We start from the raw sequence: 23,289 nt of genomic DNA on the forward strand, positions 1-23,289 counted from the left end.
CTTGGCTTCATAAGTACACAGTTTCCAGATCTTCTTGAACTGATCACAGTTATCAATTGTTATCCCAAGACCAGTTGGCAGGATTTAGTTGGTCTCAGGTAGTGCCAGCTCTTAAACGGCCCCCAACAAATTCTGGTGGCTGTAATTTGCATTGTCACAGATCAATTCCCAAGGAAGAGATGACATTCGAGGTCAGAACTGTGCGGCACACTCAGCTCCAGAAATCAGATTTCATCAATAACTGATTCAGCAAATCACCACTGTGAACCTGGAGCCAAAACTGACCCAGTGGCTGCACCTTTGTGTCTGCAGAGACCAGAACTTGTGGCAGAGAGGGAGTTATTTGCAAAATCATCAACGGTAACGGCCAAAGAGCAAACCCCTTTACTGTGAACTTTAATGATTACTCCAGCTTTCTGTCTTTTTGTATTTGACTGCAGCTGAATTCCCCCAGGGTATGAGTGAACTTTGTAGCAAGATTTGGATCACAAAAAGAAAATCCAAATCAGGGCCACCAGTATCTGAAAGGGAAAGGACTGGTCAGAGTTGCATTGTTTCAGGCAGCATCCTTCACCAAAACCTCATTTAATGAAGGGCCTTCACCGACACTTTAACTCATCTTTTCTCTTTCGGCCAGATTTTGCTAAGCTTAGCTGGTCTTCCTGGCCTTACTGAAACCTGGCAACTTTATTTTCAGGTTGCATGAGACACTTGCGCCAGGAGCCAGTGCCACTAACCTGGGTTCTGTGCAATACGAAAGCCGTTTAAAGCTGGTTCATCTGCTACTCCCAGATTAACAGCTTGTGCACTGTACCGCTGCAGCCTCCGTCATTACTGGATACAGATCTCAAACTGGCCACTTTCCAAACATGCATTATCGTGGACTTTGCATTCATCCAGGTGATGCTAGTGCTCAGATCCCAACACTTCTCATTCAGGTGCCAAAGTACAGTGCAGTTTGGATGCAGAGTAAAACACCCTCTAATCTGCCTCAACCCCAAGTTTGGGAGAGAGCCCTTTACTGCACGACACAGTGACATTCCTAACACAAGCCATGCTGTGGCTTCTCTGTGAGTTTGCCAATTGGACAGTGCTCGTTAGGAACACTGCAGCCAACAGACGGGAGTAGACTTTTAACTGTCAGTCTGGGCTGGTTTTGAACCAACAAGCAAACTGTCAGCGTCTATCCCACCGCTTATGTTACTTTATTCTCTGAAGTTTCTTAGACGCATTTAGAGAGCTCTGCTACCTGTTGCAGGAGATTTTCCAACGAGTCTTTATCCTGCTGACTGACTCCATCCTTCTGCAATCGAAGAATTAACTCTGGTTTCTTGTATGGTTTCAGAGCCAGTAAGTGGATGACCCGGTCTCGATAGGGCCGCTGGGAAACGTTGCTGACTGTTTTCTTCATCGCACTCGCCAGGTTCACTGGTGTCGGCCGCCTCCTTTGGGGAACAACATCAGGGACACCGGGGGCAGGTTTACGAAGCACCCTTTTAACTAAAAGTAGAAGAGAAACCAAAATTAAAGAAAAACATGCTGGAACCAGACAGCTAGTACGGGAGAACCCCACCAGCCTCCAATGACAGGCCTACACCTCAAGCATTGTCCCATTTTTGCCCTTTATGCTGGTAGACCTGCTGCATGCATCCAAGTTCAATTCAAACCATTAAACAGTCAGCCACCATATCTCAAATGGACAAGTACCAACGCAAGTGCTCCAAGATGGGCTGGTGCCAAACTCACTGCAGGACCTATTGAGGTTGGCTATTAAATTATAGTCAAATATTTACACCACTGTAAACCTTAGTGCCTATCGGCCAGCGGTGATGCGTAGAGGACGGTCAGGGTAAGAATTCACCTGGTGCAGAAACACACTGACAACTAATATATGAGTCATTTGAGATGCGGTAAGTGTAACATGCTTGGGAGGAACAGGTGACTTTGGACCTATGGTTCCCAAAGCTCTCCATCACTGGGGAAAGGGGGAGATTGGGACTGACCCAGTGAAAGGGGCGGGGATAGACTGGAAATGCTGAGTCATGGTACTGGTACAGCATGGCATGTGGAAGATATGTCAACTTCATCAGGAAGAGAAGTTGGGAAACAGCCAGTGCAGAAGATGACGTGCTTGTTATGCCATAGCTGACGTGGTCAGTGGCCAAGTCATTGACCATCTTTTACTCTGTCCTCTCATTTTTGTGATTTGTGTAAAACTGGATCTGAATTATTCCTTTTGCTCATCTGCCCTTTTTGTTTTACCCGATGCAGGGAACACAGCAGCAACTGTGCCTCAAACACAGACTGCTGTGGCAGAGCCCTGCCCCTTCTCATCAATTTCCACACACCGATAAAGAATTCCTTAAAATTGGATGGTAGTTAAATAAAGTGGCATATATCAACACCTCATAGCTCAGGTGATAGAGACCATATAACCCAGAAGGTCCCAGGGTGAGGGGGTTTGGGGGAGGGGGGGGGGGGGGGGGGGGGGAAAGAGAAGAAAATTAATTAGCCAGACTACCTGTTCTTTCTCACTATCCGGTGACCTTTTCTGAGAAGCATGTGTGGGTGTCAGGTGAGAATAAAATTGGTTGTGAGGTTCTCTTCCCTCTTCTTCCCCCCCACCCCAACCAAATGAACTTATTGCCAATGCTCATTGTCTAAGCTTATAGACGAAGCATGGTAAGTAGGGCAGGGTATCAGATGGTGATTGACCCAGTAGGGGGAGGAGGGGAGAGGAGAATAGAGGGAGGCAGGAAGGACCCACTACACTGATTGCAGCCATTTGCTTCCTATTTAGCCAATTGTCCAATTAACTATTTCTTCTTCGAACTCATAAGTTTTCACTTTATCCACAAATCTCTCATAAGGCACTTTAACACGTCTGAAAGCCCATAAATATCAAGTGAGATCTACCTTTTATAAGCCCTTGTTATTGCCCTCACTCTCATTACGTACCTCTTGAACTGTTTCTTTTTAAATAAAAAAAGACTCCAAGTTTTATTCTCTGAGAGAGACATGTCTTTAATTGCCAGGGTCAAGACTCATTTCTTTAAAAATGAGAACATTTCCAATCTCCTGTATTTATCAAGCTGCAAGTTATTTCAGCTACAGCACCCCGTAAGTCTGTCGATTCCTCCATGATTCTTGGATGAATTCCATCTGTCTTGCTTTCCAGATGAACGTGCAGGGCTTTTTTGTCTTCTTCATTACCCCTACCTTGAAAGCACCAACTCTTGCTGGGTACAATTCCCCACGTGCGAGCTGCCCTCCGATACCTCACCCCAGGGGCCACGCTTGGGGTGTGTGTGAGATCCTAGTCAGCGACAGTCAGCAGCACAGTTGACCACAGGAGAGGCCAATCCTCCCCTTGCCCACCATCCACACACACTCACTCACTTTCTGGCAGGGGGCAGGGAGGAACCCTGGATGATTTTCTGCTCTCTAACTCAAAGCATGAGATCAACTGCAGCCCAGCTAAAATCAGACTGGGAATCAGGAAAGTTGGATTGAACTAGATGGTTCATGTGGGGGGCAAACATCAGTGCATATTTAGCTGGCTACATGGCAGCTTTCTGTAAATCGAACCTGGGGTCTTCCTGGTCTAGTGAACTGGTAGTCAAAGTACAGACAGGGAGTCACTTAGCTCTCCCTTTCACTCCGAGCATGTGGCAAATGTCTCCTCCAGGCCTCCATCCACTGCCTGTCCGGCTGTGGGGTGTTAAGAGGTAGGATTTAGGACTTTTCTTCTTCCTACTCCCAGTAGAGAAAACTCGAACAGAAGAATATATCGCATCGCAGGTACAGACCCACATCCAGTGTGAGAATCGCAGGTACAGACCCACATCCAGTGTGAGAATCGCAGGTACAGACCCACATCCAGTCACTGTGTGGGAGAATCGCAGGTACAGACCCACATCCAGTCACAGTGTGGGAGAATCGCAGGTACAGACCCACATCCAGTCACTGTGTGGGAGAATCACAGGTACAGACCCACATCCAGGCACAGTGTGGGAGAATCACAGGTACAGACCCACATCCAGGCACTGTGTGGGAGATTCACAGGTACAGACCCACATCCTATCAAAGTGTGCTGTACTGGCCTGTACCAGCTGAAACAAATTTGCACTATTTAGAGAGAAAATCACGCTGCTCAGGATAAGTTGCAAAACCCACAGGGGATTTGTCACATATCACACAGTGACAAATCACTAGCTTTAATCATCAGTAGGAGGCCTGACTCTCACTGGGGTACAGTCCCATGGTGCCTTTCAGCACCTCGCTCAATTGGTCATTAATCTTGGGTGTTGGATTCAGCTCATCAATCCCACATCCTTTTGCAATGTGCAACGATCCAAATTCAGCTGGGCCAGACCAAGCTGTAACAACTTGCATTTGTAGAGAACCTTTAACACAGTTTGTGTTCCAAAGCACTTCATAAGAAGCAAAAACTGATGATGCGCAGTCACAGAAGAGCTAAAGAACTGCTGGTAGGCTTTGAGAGAGGAGAGGCAACAAAGCAGAGGGTTTAGGGAGGGGTAGCCCAGAGTGTGGGGCCAAGACAGAAGTCTCAGTTACCAAAATTGGAGTGGAGGGAGGGGGAAGAGTCTGAAGAGCAGAAGTCACATGCTGGGAGGTAGGACTGGAGGAGGTGGCAGAGGTAATGAGAGTTGAGGACACGGAAGGATCTGTGGGTGAGGATGAGACACTGAGGACCATCAGAACAGGAGGAGGCCATTCAGCACCTCGAGCCTGTTCCACCATTCAATGAGATCATGGCTGATCTGCATCCAAACTCATCCACCTGCCTTGGCTAGCAAAAATCTATCAACCTTAGGTTTAAAAATTATTAATTGAGTTAGCGCCTACTGCTTTTTGTGGGAGAGTGTTGCACACTTTTACCACCCTTTGTGTGAAGAAGTGTTTCCTAACTTTTCTCCTGAATGGCCTGGCTCTGATTTTAAGGTTACGTCCCCTTGTCCTAGACTCCCTCACCAGCAGCGGAAAAAGTTTCTATCTACCCTATCAATTCCTTTCAAAATCCTAAAAACCTCAATCAAATCATCCTTTAACCTTCTTTATTCCAGGGAATACAAGCCTAGTTTATGTAATCTCTCCTCATAATTTAACCCTTGGAACCCTGGTAATATTCTGGTGAATCTGTGCTGCACTCCTTCCAAGGCCAATATATTGTTTATAAGGTGCAGAGTCCAGAACTGTACACAGTACTCCAGACGGGTTCTAAACAGGGCTTTGTATAGCTGGAAAGGGAGCTATTGAGTATTCAGCGTGCAATAGGCCAAAGAGAGGTTTGGTGGGAAGGGGAATTGAGGGGAGCAGGACATGGCTCGCGTGGAGGAAATGAGCTTGATGAGGGTAAGGGGGAATTTGGGGAGGAAGTCTCGACTGGACGTTGGAGGTGAAGGTGGGGGAGCAGAGGAAAGGAGCGGGAGTGGCTGTTTGTTGTGAAGGGGCGTTTGGGATTGTCTTTACCCTCTAGGATAACCCTGGATTAGGAGGAGGATTTGGCTGTAGTGAGAGATTACGTCTGGCAGTGAACGACTAAACTGATTATGCACCAGGTGCGATTCAAGGCGGCAGCCCTCATGTTTGGGGTATAGGGGTGGGAACTGCCAGGGAATAGCAGAAGTGGGAGTCTGTGAGCAACAATGATGTCTAAGGTGGAGTCAAGGGAGGTGTGGAGTTGGTCAATAGGAGCAGTGATGCCACGGTGGGTGGAAGGCCAGAGGAAAGGAGTTTGGAGTTCAAGGAAAGCAACATAGATTTAGATGTTACTGGCTATTTAGATGGTTCTTGGGCTCCCCCGGTGGATTGTGTGTATCTAAAAACACCACTGTGCTCAGACACTCGCAATTCAGCCGCCCCCCCCACATGCCAACAAGATATTTCCCCCTCGGTTGGCTTCAGCTGCTATTTAGAGACAGGCTCAAGGAAACTGAACTTAAGGAAAATGTACAAACACGGTGAGCAGTGATGCTTCTTAAAGAGCTATCCACAATCTTTCTTATTCCAGTCCCATGCACGCATTTAGGAAGAAAGTGTAAGAATGAAACAGCTTTCATCACAAGCTTGAATAATAACAGGATAAAATGCGGTCAGTTAAGTTCAGCAAGCGATGCATCATGGGCCACGATGGCCTCCCGCAGTTTGCCTTAGGAAGTTGGGTAGGAATTTCTTAGTTTTTCCCGAAACTAGTGACCGGGAAGCACTGTGCGAGAAGCTGTGCCGCCTCTTGCAGGGGTGTCCAAACTACGGCCCAGGAGCCACATGCAACCCTGACCCCTGGCATCGCAGTCCTGTTTGTGCTTCTATTTCTTATTGACTGGTTGTCTTATTTGTATTTCATGACCTGGAGATTTGGAAAGGGCTGTCCTATTTCCTCATTGGTGGATAAATCCTCAATTAGAAGCCCAAGATCTGATCAGCAACTTGATTTAAAGTTAATATGTGGCCCATCGAGACGCCAGGGTAACTCTCCACCCCTGCCTCAGCTCATCTGCTGCTGAAACCCTCATCCATGCCTTTGTTACCTCCAGACTGGACTATTCCAATGCTCTCCTGACCAACCTCCCACCTTCCACCCTCCATAAACTTGAGCTCATCCAAAACTCTGCTGCTCGTATCCTAACTCTCACCAAGTCCCGTTCACCTATGTTAGCTCCCGGTCCGGCAATGTCTCGGATTTAAAATTCTCATCCTTCATTTCAAATCCCTCCATGGCCTCGCCCCTCCCTATCTCTGTAACCTCCTCCAGCCCTACAACCCTCCGAGATCTCTGCGCTCCTCCAATTCTGGCCTCTTGTGCATCATCGATTTTCATCGCTCCACCATTGGCGGCCGTACCTTCAGCTGCCTAGGCCGTAAGCTCTGGAACTCCCTCCTTAAACCTTTCTGCCTCTCTACCTCTCTCTCTCCTCCAAGTCGCTCCTTAGAACCTCTTTGATCAAGCTTTTGGTCACCTGTACTACTATCTCTTGGTGTGGCTCGGTGACAAATTTTGATTGAGAGTGCTCCTGTGAAGTGCCTTGGGATGTTTTACTACATTAAAGGCGCTGTATAAGTGGGAGTTGTTGTTGTAACTAACTATGCAGTTCGTGAAGACAAAAATGCCTGAACACCCCAGTCGAGTGGAAAGGGTGAGAATTGATGGCCTATTCGTGCTTTAACACTTACTTTTACCAACAGAAGTGTTTAACAGCAGTGCAAATTGAAATGAGAAGCGGAGTTCCACTGTTGTGTGTAACAGACTGACACAGCTCATCCTCCAAATGCCACTCAACATTGAGCCAATTCACTAACAGCGAGAGAACATTTTGATATGTTAATATAAACAGTCGGATCCACTTATACATGGAGTCACACGAGTGGGAAGGCGTTAAAAGGCTGCAACACACACTATGGAGTTTAGTCAAACCGTAAAAGCAAAGCTGATCAGAACTTATCCCACGCAGACACCCCCATTCCCCAAGCTTCAATGCGGGCCGCTGCCAGCTCCACTGAAACAAGGGCACCCTCACCGAGTGTTTACACTGAGGCAGTCAGTCTCTTCGCCTCCCCCCACCCCACTTGCCGCCAAACCTGTCTGGAGGTGTTGACTTGCACTGGGGTGTGGCTCTTCAAAAGGTATTGATAGGATATAATTGGGTGCCTCATAGTTGAGCTCAATCCTGCCCTCCACCACTGATCACCACACCCACTTTCCAGCGAAGCTCACTGGAAACGCTCCAAGTGCAGGAACCCTGGCTGATTTTCCTCTCCCTAGCCCGGGGGTACCAATCGCAGCATCTCCACTGTGGCCTTGGTTGAGATCAGCGAACTCAGCATAGGCTGGGGATCAAAGCTAGGACCGTCAGACTCTGTTTGGCTCAACTCCACAGTGCACTGAACAACCAGTGAGGAGGCCACAACATCCAGTTTTAACACAGCGGGCGCTAAATTGGGCCATGTAGTGCCCGTTGTTTCGGCGCTACACGGCCTCTCCGACATCCAAGATGGCGTCTTGGATGCGCACGCACGTTTCCTGCGTGACGTGCGCCAGACGCCATCTTGGAATAGGAGTTAGCGCAGGCGCAGATAACTAACGCTGGAATCATGTAAAGTAGGGAGAAAATGGCTTCAATCAGGGTACAACGCTGATTTAAAGTGATAGACACATTTTGGGACTTAACGCTCAACTCAAGCCTTAACCTCGACCATCTGAACGTGTCTTAGAGTGGCTGGAGGATCCCCCAACGGCTCTATTTAAAGGGACCATGCAGGATTTACAGGTTAGTGGCTGGATTATTGCTTCTGGCTGCTGAGACATTTGTAACTGTTTTTGGAGGTCTCCTAGACTTCAATACTAGGACGCGGGGACATAGCCTAACATTTAGAGCCAGGACGTGCAGGAGTGAAGTTAGGAAATGCTTCTACATGCCAAGGGTGCGAGACGTTTGGAACGCTTTTCTGCAGACGGCAGTTGGTGCTAGCTCACTTGTGAATGTCAAATCTGAGATTGATAGATTTCTGTGAACCAAGGGTATTAAGGGATATGGGGCTAAGACGGGTATATGGAGTTAAGTCACAGGTCCACCATGACTTCATTGAATGGTGGCACAGGCTAGAGGGGCTGAATGCCACTGCCACTTGCTGCCTCTTGATATGCACCACTTTCTCCTGCAAGAAAGTGGGACATGTGTCTGGGTGATATGCCTGTCATGGATGAATAGCTGCCAGTGTGTGTGGCCTGTGAGTTGTGGGTGGGCGGCTTGAAACAGTGGTAATGTGTGAGGGTGAGAGGAAGCATCTAATTGGAAGAGTCGAGACTGATGGAAAGAGTTTATTGGTATGTGGGGGATGAGGGGGTGTAGTGCGTGGTGCAGTTGGTAGGATGTGAGATTTAGTAGTGCGCAACCTTTATTCCATGTTTTAACATAACTCGTGTGTAAACATAGGGATGGGATCTGCATCTGTGTTTTACGTGTGCGATGTCTGATCTCTATTCAGATTCCATGCAAACAGCAGACTGTTATTTTCAGTAAATAACAGGTATCAGCTACCTTTAAGAGATTCCTAAGAAACATCCTCCCTTTAAGAGATTGAGCTCCCTCTGGTGGTGGAAAGTACAAATTGCATTGATTCCACTAGCAAGGCCTGGAAAGGAACGCTGATTGCAGGTTAAGTGCTCCTGTGGGTCCAAACTTGCGTCCTGCCTGCGCAAAACAGACCATAAGAGATAGGAGCAGGAGTAGGCCATTCGGCCCCTCGAGCCTGCTCCGCCATTTAATGAGATCATGGCTGATCTGATTTTTACCTCAACTCCACTTTCCCGCCCTTTCCCCATATCCTTTGACTCCCTCGCTGATCAAAAATTTGTCTAACTCAGCCTTGAATGTATTCAATGACTCAGCCTCCACAGCTTTTTGGGGTAAAGAATTCCAAAGATTCACGACCCTCTGGGAGAAGAAATTCCTTCTCATTTCCGTCTTAAACAGGCGACCCTTTATTCTGAGACTTTGCCCCCTAGTTTTAGATTCCCCCATGAGGGGTAACAGCCTCTCAGCATCTACCCTATCGAGTCCCCTCAGAATCTTGTATGTTTCAATAAGATCTCCTCTCATTCTTCTAAACGCCAATGAGTCTGGACCCAACCTGTTCAATCTTTCCTCATAAGACAACCCTTCCATACCCGGAATCAACCTAGTGAACCTTCTCTGAACTGCCTCCAATGCAAGTATGTCCTTCTTTAAATAAGGGCACCAGAACTGTACGCAGTACTCCAGGTGTGGTCTCACCAGCACCCTATACAGTTGTAGCATGACTTCCCTGCTTTTATACTCCATCCCCCTAGAAATAAAGGCCAATATTCCGTTTGCCTTCCGGATTACCTGCTGCACCTGTATGTTGACTTTTTGTGTTTCATGTACGAGGACACCCAGATCCCTCTGTACCGCAGCATTTTGCAGTATTTCTCCAAATAATATTTTGCTTTTATTTCCTCCCAAAGTGGATGACTTCACATTTTCCCACATTATATTCCATCTGCCAAATTTTTGCCCGTTCGCTTAACCTGTCAATATCCCTTTGCAGACACTCATGTGATTTCCCCTTCATAAAACCATGTTGACTCTCCTTGATTGTATTATGAGTCTCCAAATGTCTGCTACTACTTCCTTAATAATGGATTCTAGCATTTTCCCAATGACAGATGTTAGGCTAACTGGTCTATAGTTACCTGCTTTCTGTCTCACTCTCTTCTTGGATAGGGGTATTACGTTTGCGGTTTTCCAATCCGCTGGGACCTTTCCAGAATCTAGTGAATTCTGGAAGATTACAACCAATGCATCCACTATCTCTGTAGCCACTTCCTTTAAGACCCTCGGATGCAAGCCATCAGGTCCAGGGGACTTGTCAGCTTTTAGACCCATTAGTTTACCTAGTACTTTTTCTCTAGTGATAGTGATTCCTCCCTCCCCTTTGCCCCTTGATTTTCTACTATTATTGGTATGTTATTAGTGTCTTCTACTGTGAAGACAGATACAAAATATCTGTTCAATTCCTCTGCCATCTCCTTGTTTTCCATTATTATTTCCCCAGTCTCATCCTCTAAGGGACCAATGTTTACTTTAGCTACCCTCTTCCTTTTTATATACCTGTAGAAGCTTTTACTGTCAGTTTTTATATTTCTTGCTAGTTTACTCTCAATTTATTTTCTCCCTCTTTATTATTCTTTTAGTCATCCTTTGCTGGTTTTTAAAGTTTTCCCAATCTTCGGGCTTACCAGTAATCTTTGCCATGTTGTATGCTTTTTCTTTTAACCTGATACCATCCTTGACTTCCTTAGTTAGCGATGGTTGGTTCACCCTTTTTGTGGAGTCTTTCCTCCTCACAGGGATATATTTTTGTTGCGAGTCATAAAATATCTTTTTAAGTGTTTGCCACTGCTTATCCACCATCATCCCATCTAATCTGTTTACCCAGTCCACTTTAGCCAATTCCGCCCTCATTCCTTTGTAACTGCCCTTATTTAAGTTTAATACAGTAACTTCAGACCCAAGATGCTCGCTCTCAAACTGGACGTGAAATTCTATCATGTTATGATCACTGCTTCCCATGGGATCCTTTACTTTGAGATCATTAATTAATCCTGTTTCGTTACCCATTACCAGATCTAAAAACCCTTTTCAAATTTTTCCCCCATCTCTTCCAAAAAGTAAAATGAATCCAATCCATCACCTAGCTGGATTACACCTTTGTAAACTGGTGAATGGTGTAATGTTTTAATGCGGGGATTTTATAACAAATGCAAATGAAGTCAATTGAGACACATGTACCATCATTTACTTAACAAAATAGCACTGCAATATTTCTGCACTACTCAACAACTTACATTTATATCACCTTTAACATAGTAAAAGGTCCCAAGGCGCTTCACAGGAGTGTAATTGGAAAAGGAAATTGACACTGAGCCACATAAGGAGATATTGGGACTGGTGATCAAAAGCTTGGTCAAAGAGGGAGGTTTTAAGAAGCGTCTTAAAGGAGGAGAAAGGGGCGGAGAGGGAGGAAATTCCAGAGCTTTGGGCCTAGGCAGCTGAAGCCATGGCCGCCAATGGTGGGGCAAAGGAACTCGAGGATGCACAAGAGGCCAGAATTGGAGGAACTTAGAGATCTCGGAGGGTTGTAGGGCTTGAGGAGGTTACAGAGATAGGGAGAGGCGAGGCGAGGCCACAGACGGATTTGAACACAAGGTTGAGAATTTTAAATCTGGGGCTCAAGCTTTAGTCAGCGAATGGTAGTGTTGTGCTTATGTTACTGGACTAATAATCCAGAGAATGTGAGTTCAAATCCCACCAGGGCTGTTTGAGAATTTGAATTCAGTTTAAAAGATGTGGAATTAAAAAGCTGGTGTCAGTAAAAGTGACCATGAAGCTGTCGGATTGTCGTGATAAAACCCAGCTGGTTCACTAATGTCCTTTAGGGAAGGAAACCTGCCGTCCTTACCCAGTCTGGCTTGTATGTGACTCCAGCCCCACACCAACGTGGTTGACTCTTAACTGCCCTCTGAAGTGGCCTGCAAACCACTCAGTTGTGTCAAACCCACCACCAGCAGTTCAAGAAGGCCCACCACCCACATGGGAGCATTTTGGAGGGAGAAAGAGATTGGGAGCTCAGTCCCCGATTTATTTGGATTCCATCAGTGCAGCAGTTATACCAATAGAGATGGTCATCAGCAATGCTTCGCTAATGATTGTATCCGATATTAATTCAGCTACTTAACGCTCTCAAGCTCAATAACACAATCATCCAATGAGGTCACCAGTTCTTGCAGTTTATGAAGTTTAAGAGAAGTCAATAGGAGCAATGAAAGAAGTTAATCAAAGCTTTCTGTGTTGATTAAAGGGGTCACTGATAAGATTCCCTCTTTAAAAGGAAGCTCCAAACCTCCAATGTAAATGGGGGCAGTGCGGCACCAGGCGACTGGCCTACCGAAATCAGAGTTGTAACATAGGAGTGACCACGGGCATACCTCCCCTCAACCCTCGAGCACAGCCCCTCCTTTACACAGCCTCAACCCTCGAGCGCAGTCCCTCCTTTACACAGCCTCACCCCTCGAGTGCAGCCCCTCCTTTACACAGCCTCACCCCTCTGACTCGCCCCCACAACACCACAAGGGGGAGCGCTCCACCACTACCTAGTACCCAGCACCATTTTATTTTCCAGTAAGACAGTGAAATGCTTTCAAAGTGAATGTTTTTCACTTAACAAGGAGAGCCATTTGCTGATTTGGAGGGGCCAATAGCAAGAGTTTGTCCCCAGATGGTCATGTCACACAGTTTACTTCTTATCAGCTAAAATATATGATTAGTTGGAAAGTCCAGCTGGTCCACAGTGATTGAAACGGGGTCAAGATCTGCTTTCATTAAATGTAAATCATTTGTATTTGAGCTGGGTTTTTATGTGTTGGAGTGATAGATATGAATCAGTGCTGAGGGTAGGTATTAAGGAAGTGCTCACTTTAACAACACTACTGGGCGACTGGAAGTTCCCCTTCATTGAAAGATTGGCTACAGCTAATCCATAATAATAAACCTGATATTTAGATGGCAGCTGTCCATCATTGAAGGAATAAAAATAAGTTTTTAAAAAAAATGTTTTTTAATGCTCATCAAGGTGAGTGTTGTTAGCACTGGTAATGGAACATTTTCCATTTCAGGAACCCAGTGTCAGCATCAAACATTCCCAGTGCAGGTACAGCACGGGTTAGATACAGAGTAAAACCCTCCCTATATTTTCCCAACAATGTACATCAACCCAAATTTGGAAAAACAACATCTCCTCCATAACTGAGACATTTTTGCCTAGCCCACAGCAGCCAGCTTAATGACAGGTAAAACATGTAAAATATGGTTGTGTGGTCACCACCAGCAATAGATTGGCACAGCATGTGATTCAAAGGGTATAATGAAGAATCCCCAAACACTAGCCAGCCATAAAACCGAGCGGCCGGTCAGCACCAGCTTGTTGAAAGGATCGACAGGAGCAGAGCCAGGATTTTCATACCTCTGTATCGGCCCCCGGGTTTAATAACTATCGCTCCGCGGCTACGGGTCTCCTCCTCCGCTTGAGTCATACGCTCTCTGGTCATTTGGTAGGAGTCATCAGTAGCACACACAGTGATTTTATCCTGTATGCCCCCGAGACAGTCCAGCTGCACACTTCCGAAGCTGCCAAGGAATAAACATAAAGAACACACTCGATCAGAAATGGCTCTAAACATGAAAAGTAAACACAGGATGGAAACCTTCACATTCAGGACACTGAGCCGCGACACCATTACAAAGGCTCCAAGAAACCAAGGGAAAGCCCTCAGCGGGTTTATCCGGAGAGTACCCGAGCCACAGGGAACAGGAGGACCAAGGCTCGATCTCGCGCGTGCACTGAATTAGTCCTTAGCCAGATGACAGTAAGAGGCACTACAATTGGCTTCAACATCCCTGGGCAAGGAATTGAGTGGGGGGGTGGGTAAATCAGCTTGGTTTCCTGCACCTGATCATGACCCAGTGCCTTCAGTTGGAAGGCACACGTGTAGACATCAGGTGAGGATGGGATCAAGATAGGCTGTGACGGTCACATCGCAGGAGAGACAACTATTAACAGCTCGCACATGAAGAATGACCACTTAGGTGAGTTACTGAAGGACTGCTGTGAAATTGCACCCCAGCAGAAGTCAATGCCTGGGCCAAGGACGAGCACTATTTGGGTGAGGTGCCAGAGGGTGGAGTTGTACCCCTTCTGAAACCACCTTCAGGAGAGGTGGGAGGGGGAACATTGGTAAAAAAGAAACCCAGTGAAAAAGTATGTTATAGGCCTGTGATACTGACCAACTTACTTGTGAAGGGCCATGACCCCAATCGACACAACATGCAGTGACGGAACTGTGCCCGTCATTCCTCAGACAGTGAGCTCCTGATTTCAGCAGCCAAATTGAGGCCAGGCAATCCCCACAGGAAAGACGGGGGTGGGGTGGGAGAAATAGTGGCAATAAATAGTTCTATTTTAATAGGGCCCTTTCAGTAGCTTAATGGAAGCTAGAATAACCTTGCCTCCCCTTACAGGAGAGCAAAAAAAAAGGAACTATACAGGATCACAGTTCCCTATACATTCCACACTGGGCTGCCCATGAATGGAGGCCCAGGTACAAGGAAAGGAACAACTCTGCCAAGGGCTACAGGCAAAGGAGAGTCAGACCACACAACTCCTCCAGACCATACAAGTTCCATTAATATTGAAGTTTACAAGATACATACAGATGAGGAAGGCCATCTGTCCCACCTTAGCACATCCATCTCGAAAGATACACAATTTTTCAACACTTGCCATCTTCTCCTTTTCCTCCAAAATAATGCGGCAAAGATTGCGAACTCACTTTGCGGGGAATCACTGGCTCAAACCTGCCATCACGCTGTTCCTTAAATGATTCCAGGGCTCTCATTTGCATAACCCTACCCAGAGTCTATTCCGTGCATTGTACATGCCGTTTCAGCAGTTGATCAGGTAGTCATCAAGGTGTAAATGCTCCCAAGGTTAAGAGAACTAACCCATCAGTGTGCCAGTATATCTGAAAAGCACGCAGGTTACCCAAGCTGTAACACTGCAAGCACAGCATCTGACAGACTGAAGGTGTGCGTTTTCCTTGACTGACATCATCAGATCTGCTGAGTCTAATTCCCAACGTCAGAAGAAAGTGCCTCTCTGTTAAAGACGGTCATCGTAGCTCAATTAGTAGCACTCCCACCTCTGAACCAAAAGATTGTGGGTTCAAGCCTTACTCCGAGACGAGCCTAAAATCTTGGCTGACACTCCACTTCAGTAATGAGGGGGTGCTCTCCTTTGGATGAGACGTTAGACTAAGGCCCCATCTGCCTGTTCAGGTGGGTGGTAAAGATCCCATGGTAACATTCAAGAGAGAGCTGGGAGTTATCCCAGTGTTCAGACCAACCAACATTCTTCCCTCAACCAACATTACCAAAAACAGGTTAACTGGTCTTTCACCTTAATCGCTGTTTGTGAAACACTTTTGACAAAGCTGTTAAGGTGCTTTATATATCGCTGATAAAATCCTTCAGTGGAATCCACATACTGGAATTCTAAATTAAACGAGCTGAGTTTTCAATGGGGAGTCACTGGTAACCACAAGGCAATATCATACCTAGTGCATCGATTACATGATGAGTAAGAGACGGCCGATGGTGGTATAACACAATTCTGAGGGCAGTAAGAAGAGAGAGAATAGTTTGTGAAGCCTGGGGAACAGGTAAGAGATTGTGCTGATCTCTGGAGTTCCAGCTCTGAATTTGCATCTGGGTTTCTGCCAAGATGCTAGTACACAAAAATGGCAGAATGTGGATTCTCAATCCCCACTGCAAAAAACTTAAATCACTTTAAAAAAACCCACACAGCACAACAGGCAATTCCCTTCCCCCGAGTGGAAAGTATTTTTAGCTCCTGCCTATACATTACAGAGTAATTATGGGACACAGCAGCCACTGCTGATCGTCTGCCGATCCCAAACCAGAATGTCAGTCAGCGTCCACGCGTATGTGATTATCAACTGATGGGGCAGCTTAATAGCTCGGCTTTCGCACCCACATGCACCGTTCCTCTTCAACGCAGTGTGAAGAATCAGAAGTGAGTTATTTTACCGCCCCAGAGAACAAAAGGTTCAAATCCCAAAGCGTTACACTATAGCAGTGTCTCTGGACATTCAGAAATCTGGTCATTTTCTTTCCTTTAGGGAGTCCCAACCGAGGGCGATATCCAGGTCTCGGCATTGTAGTCAGTTTAGGAGGATGAACTGAGGGGACAGGCACTGGTTTTGCCCCTCCTCTCTCCCCACTGCCCCCACCCCCCCCCCCCCAAACCCCTCAGTAAACAAACAATGTCAACACTTGCCATCTTCTCTCTTTCCTACAAATTAATACAGCAAAAATTGCAAACTCACTTTGTGGCGAATAACTGGCTCAAACTCCTGTACTATCAAATTGTCGTCTGCCCCATTTCTTACAATGATTTATATAAAATTACATTTAGGAGTGCTCCAAGGGGCACGGTTGACTGCTCTCTGCCTTAAAAGGCAATGCACCACAGTAATAAAACCCTTCTCAAAATAAACTGCCCACTACAGATCAGGCATGCAGACATGGTCAAGATCACCAGCCCTGGACAAACAGGCTTCCATTCTGGTCAACCTAGCAATTGTGCTGGAATCACAGTTCTACGGGTCCTGGAAACTCACTGGCATTTGGGCCAAGTGGTCATTTTTCATGTGAGCCCAGACTGTGTTGGCAGGCTATTCGACTGTGGAGGGCACCAGAGCAGAGCCTGACCTTGTCCCCACCTGACTTTCCACCAGTGGTCACTGGATAACAATCAGGAAGTGGCGGGGGGGGGGGGGGGGAAACAACACTGTTCCCTAGCCCAGGGCTGAAGGCTAACTTATGTCCTCCAAACCTTTTTCTTTAAACAAATAAGTGCCTCACCTCATGGAGGGAGAACAATTCAATGCATTTTATCCACAGCAAGTTTGCAGCATAAGAACTAGCGGCACTACAAGAGGACTGTGACTGAAAGATGTTTACCAACAACTTGCATTTATATAGCGCCTTTAATGTAGTAAAACGTCCCAAGGCGCTTCACAGGAGCATAATCGGACAAAATTTGACGCTGAGCCAAAGGGCACACTAGGTCAAGTGACCAAAACTTTGGTCAAAGAGGTGGGTTTTAAGGAGTGTCTTGAAGGAGGAGAGGTGGAGAAGCAGAGGGGTTTAGGGAGGAAATTCCAGAGCTTAGGGCCTAGGCAGCTGAAGACACAGCCGCCAATGGTGGAGCGAAGGAAGTCATGGATGCACAAGAGGCCAGAATTGGAAGAACGCAGAATTCTCAGAGGGTTGTAGGGCCGGAGGAGGTTACAGAGATAGGGATACATTAGATACAGTAACTAAGAGATTGTTCGCTTCAGGTCCCACTTGTCACCAGCTGTACAGTGGCAGTGGTCAACCACAAAAGTGGGTTGCAAGGTTCAGCGACAGTGTTATTACGAAGACAGCTCACTGAGTCTTCAGAAGGAAGCATCCCAAGGTTAAACTATGTCGGGAGGAGGGGAGGAAGAGCCCGGGGGGGGGGGGGGGGGGTGGAAGAGAAGAAAACTCGGTAAAATCTCAAAGGGTTTGCATCTGGCTAATTGAACCCTCACTCATCTGCTCCAAACAAGGATTTTTACTAATTCTACCAAAGCATGAGAGTGTTGCCACTGGGATCTCAGTAATGTGTAATAGTCGGTCTGTGCAAATTTCGCACTATGCGAGACAAGCAGTTCTATTGGGGCGGGGGTGATGGGGAGGCTATCCTGGCAATTTAGGCACCATTGAAAGTTGTCTATCCCCTTCATTAGCATTCCAGAAGCTCTTCCTGTGTTACTGCAAGAGTCCAGCTGAGTGGTAGCACGAGAGATGGAGGCAAAGAGATAGAGTGGGTAAGAGGCTGATTCGAAGCTGACAGCACCTGGCAAATCAAATGCCCATCAGCTTAGGTCAAACTACCAGTAACCCCCTTCCCCCAAAATCACAAAAGAAGCCACATCTGTATCCCCTTCCCCACATTAAAGGAACTATTGCTGCCACACCTCTCCCCTCCCGTCCCTCAGGCTTCAAAGCTTTCTTGACCTCTTATAATGAAGCTTCAAAGATTTGCATGCTATTCATTTGGACCCTGGCAAGAGAGTTCTGGCTGATGGTATTAATCTGGGCTCAGTGTAGAAACCTGGCTACCTCAAACAAGTCTCCAGGACTGGAAAAGCAACGCAACTCTCTCATTCTACTGACCATTCATTACAGACCCACACACACCATTAGCCCTTTCTATGACCAAATTGGAAAATAGAAACAGGAGGAGGCCATTCAGCCCCTTGAGTCTGTTCCATCATTCAATTAGATCATGACTGATCAGTACCTCAACTCCATTTACCTGCTTTTGCTCCATATCCCTTGATACCCTGACCCAACAAAAATCAGTCTTGAAAGTTTCAATTGACCCCCGGCATCCACAGTCTTTGTGTGAAGAAGTGCTTTCTGATTTCGCTCCTTAACGGCCTAGCTCTAATTTTTAAGGTTATGCCCCCCTGTTCTGGACTCCCCCACCAGAGGAAATAATTTTTCTGTATCTACCCTCCCAAATCTTTTTATAATTTTAAACACCTCAGTTGGATCACCTCTCAACTTTCTAAATTCAAGAGAATACAAACCAAGTTTATGCAACCTGTCCTCATAATTTAATCCTTTTAGCTTTGGTATCATTCTGGTTTGCAGGTCAAAACTGTCCTTTGAAACAATACTGCCCTCTGAAAATTCCCTGGTAGTTTGGGGAGAATCAGAGCTGAACAGTGCAGCTGTTCTATGCTCGTAAATAACCATTGCGGCTGACAATAATTCTACCGTCAGTTCCACTGTATTCCTTTTGAAACCAAGACCTTTGTCAAGAGTTGGGATACCAGCTTTAAAAGGTGCTGTTACAATGTCACTAAGGCATTAGAAGAGTGTCGCTCAACAGGAGACATGCTGCTTTCGAAGTACTATACTATTCCACCAATTTTTACTAGGGTCATTTCTATTGGAGGGCTCTGGTTATACCATGCCTCTGGATGGGCTAGCTGAGCACAAACAGGGAATTGGAGCAGGCGCCTTTTGGTCTGAAGGATCAGTGCATGACGAGCTATTTTACCACTCACCATATCACTGAGGGGGAGGGGGGAATAAGATGTTACACTCTGCTTTCTAAGGAAATTGGAAGAACCAGGGTTTTTCTCTTGCTTAGGTCCTTCCACACTGAACAACATTCCAAGGGCGACCATCTGAGTATGCATATAGGCTTCTGCTATGGGTGGCCTGGAATCACTTCCTCTCTGATTGCTGTCCCTATTCAACCTCTACCAGATGCCCGCTTGAAGACGGGGAGCTCAAACGTGGCTGTAAACCCCCCTGTTCTCTAACGGACCTCTGCACCGGATCCCCATTGTGTATCCACCCCTCCATTTAGCGAGCTGAAGATGCCTTTATATCAATATTAGAGGCCAAGAGGGCGCGATGTGAAGACCCGGGACTGTTGGATGTTACATTCTCCTTTTTACTTTTGCCGTGTGTTGTTAGAATAGAATTATACAGCACAGAAGGAGGCCATTCGGCCCATCACGCCTGTACCGACGCTTTGAAAGAGCTATCCAATCAGTCCCATTAGTTAGCGAGGCGAAGGAGTGTAATGATAAAGGAAATTCAGTAGATGCTATGTGTAAGGCTTTTGATAAGATGCCGCATAGGAGGCCTGTTAATAAAATTAAGGCACACAGTATTAAAAGGAGTGTGGCAGCATGGATAGGAAGTTAATTAAAGGACAGAAAACAGAGAGTAGTGGTTAATGGATGTTTTCAGACTGGAGGGGTTTAAACAGTGCTGTCCCGAAGGGGTCAATGTTGGACTATTGCTCTTCTCAATAATATATATATTTTTATAGGCACAATCTAAAATTTTGCAGTCAACAAAAATAGCAAGAATGGTTAACTGTGAAGAGGTCTGCAAGCAACTTCAGGAGAAAAGACAAATGAGTATATTAGGCTGATGTCAGAAGAAGTTTAATTTTAAGAAATATGAGGCAATTCATTTCAGGAGAAAGAATGAGAGGAAATACACACGAAATGGTAAAACTTTAAAAAGGAGTAGTCAGACTTAGCTACTCAAAACACTCATTTTAAAAGTGGGAAGACAAGTATATAAAGCTGTGTAAACAAAAAAAGCATATGGGATCCTAGGTTTTATAAATAGAGGGATAAAGTACAAAAGCAGAGGTAATGCTAAACTTAATGCTAAACTAAATCTAAATAAAGGAAATTACGAAAGTATGAGGTGTGAGTTGGCTATGATAGATTGGGGAACTTTACTAAAAGGAATGACGGTAGATAGGCAATGGCTAATATTTAAAGAACGTGTGCAGGAATTACAACAATTATTCATTCCTGTCTGGCGCAAAAATAAAACAGGAAAGGTGGCTCAACCGTGGCTTACAAAAGAAATTAGGGATAGTATTAGATCCAAAGAGGAGACATATAAAATTGCCAGAAAAAGCAGCAAGCCTGAGGATTGGGAGCAGTTCAGAATTCAGCAAAGAAGGACAAAGAGATTGATTAAGAGGGGAAAAATAGAGTACGAGAGTAAACTGGCAGGGAACATAAAAACTGACTGTAAAAGCTTCTATAAATATGTCAAGAGAAAAAGATTAGTGAAGACAAAGGTAGGTCGCTTACAGTCAGAAATGGGGGAAATTATAATGGGGAACAAAGAAATGGCAGAACAATTAAACACATACTTTGGTTCTGTCTTCACAAAGGATGACACAAATAACCTGCCAGAAATGTTAGGGAACCAAGGGTCTAGTGAGAGGGAGGAACTGAAGGAAACCAGTATTAGTAAAAAAAGTGCTAGGGAAATTAATGGGGCTGACAAATTCCCAGGGCCTGATGAGTAATAAAGGAAGTGGCCCTGGAAATAGTGGATGCATTGGTGATCATCTTCCAAAATTCTATAGACTCTGGAACAGTTCCTACAGATTGCAGGGTGGCAAATGTAACCCCACTATTTAAAAAAGGAGGGAGAGAAAAAAACAGAATTACAGACCGGTTAGCCTAACATCAGTAGGGGTATTTGGAGTTAGATCACAGATCAGCCATGATCTTATCAAATGGTGGAGCAGGCACGAGGGGCTGAATGGTCTACTCCTGTTCCTATGTTCCTATAAAAGATGTGATAACAGAACACTTGGAGGGCATTAACAGGATTGGACAAAGTCAGCATGGGTTTATGAAAGGGAAATCATGCTTAACAAATCTACTGGATTTTTTTGAGGATGTAACTAGTGGAATAGATAGGAGAGAACCAGTGGATGTGGTGTACTTGGATTTTCAGAAGGCTTTTGACAAGGTCCCACACAAGAGGTTAGTGTGCAAAATTGAAGCACATGGGACTGGGGGGAATATACTGGCATGGATTGAGAATTGATTGACAGACAGGAAACAGAGAGTAGGAATAAACGGGTTTTTTTCCAGGTGGCAGGCAGTGACTAGTGGGGTACCGCAGGGATCAGTGCTTGGGCCCCAGCTATTCACAATATATATCAATGATTTGGATGAGGGAACTGAATGTAACATTTTCAAGTTTGCAGATGACACAAAGCTGGGGTGGAATGTGAGCTGTGAGGAGGATGCAAAAAGGCTCCAATGTGATTTAGATAAGTTGGGTGAGTGGGCAAGAATATGGCTGATGCAGTATAATGTGGATAAATGTGAGGTTATCCACTTTGGTTGTAAAAACAGAAAGGCAGATTATTATCTGGATGGTGATAAATTGGGAAAAGGGGAGGTGCAACGAGACCTGGGTGTCCTTGTACACCAGTCGCTGAAAGCGAGCATTCAAGTGCAGCAAGCAGTTAGGAAGGCGAATGGTACGTTGGCCTTCATTGCAAGAGGATTTGAGTGCAGGAGCAGGGATGTCTTACTGCAGTTATACAGGGCCTTGGTGAGACCACATCTGGAGTATTGTGTGCAGTTTTGGTCTCCTTATCTGAGGAAGGATGTCCTTGCCATGGAGGGAGTGCAACAAAGGTTTACCAGACTGATTCCTGGGATGGCAGTACTGACGTATGAGGAGAGATTGGGTCGTCTAGGCCTACATTCACTAGAGTTTAGAAGAATGAGAGGTGATCTCATCGACACATATAAAATTCTAACAGGACTAGACAGACTAGATGCAGGGAGGATGTTCCCGATGGCTGGGGAGTCCAGAACGACGGGTCGCAGTCTCAGGATATGGGGTATGCCATTTAGAACCGGGATGAGGAGAAATTTCTTTACTCAGAGGGTGGTGAACCTGTGGAATTCTCTACCACAGAAGGCAGTGGAGGCCAAGTCATTAGATGTATTCAAGAAGGAGATGGATATATTTCTCAATGCTAAAGGGATCAAGGGATAAAGGGATATAGGGGAAAAGCGGGAACAGGGTACTGAGTTAGACAATCAGCCATGATCATTTTGAATGGCGGAGCAGGCCCGAAGGACCGAATGGCCTGCTCCTGCTCCTACTTTCTATGTTTCTATGTTTATACAAATCATCGGTTAGAATATTGTGTCCAATTTTGCATGCCTTACTTTAGGAAGGATGTCAAGGCCATGGTGAGGGTGTAGAAGAGATCAACTATGATTATTCCAGGGATGAGAGGCTTTAGTTATGAGGGGAGGCTAGAAAAACTGGGGCTCTTTTCATTAAAACACAGACGATTAAAAGATCAATAGGAGTTTGTTCAGACATTGCACTGGAGTAAAATTGAAAAGCAGAGAAGTTATGTTAAATATATATAAGACAGCCTTGGTTAGACCACACTTGGAGAACTGTGCACAGTTCTGGTCTCCATATTACAAAAAGGATATAGAGGCACTGGAGAAGGTGCAAAAAAGATTTACACAGATGATACAAGAACAGAGGTTATAACTATCAGGAAAGACTGAACAGGCTGGGGCTCTTTTCCCTAGAAAAAGGGATGACCTACTAGAGGTCTTTAAAATTATGAAGGGGTTTGATAGGGTAGACATGGAGAAGATGTTGCCACTTGTGGGGGAGACCAGAACTAGGAGCCATAATTATAAGATAGTCACTAATAAATTCAATAAGGAATCCAGGAGAAACTTCTTTA

General features: G+C 45.7%; 1 protein-coding gene across 1 annotated transcript in view; it reads right to left on the bottom strand.

Moving 5' to 3' along the window:
* ell (elongation factor RNA polymerase II) overlaps positions 1–23,289 on the bottom strand; it is a 122,633-nt gene that overhangs the window by 36,220 nt on the left and 63,124 nt on the right. The window contains exons 4-5 of the mRNA XM_067968580.1: positions 13,564–13,727; positions 1,250–1,500 (exon numbers count right to left, since the gene is read on the bottom strand). Of these exons, the coding sequence (XP_067824681.1) occupies positions 1,250–1,500; positions 13,564–13,727 (415 nt within the window). The remainder of the gene's footprint in view (positions 1–1,249; positions 1,501–13,563; positions 13,728–23,289) is intronic.

The sequence above is a fragment of the Heptranchias perlo genome, chromosome 29 (assembly GCF_035084215.1).
Source record: "Heptranchias perlo isolate sHepPer1 chromosome 29, sHepPer1.hap1, whole genome shotgun sequence".
NCBI classification, from domain to species: domain Eukaryota; kingdom Metazoa; phylum Chordata; class Chondrichthyes; order Hexanchiformes; family Hexanchidae; genus Heptranchias; species Heptranchias perlo.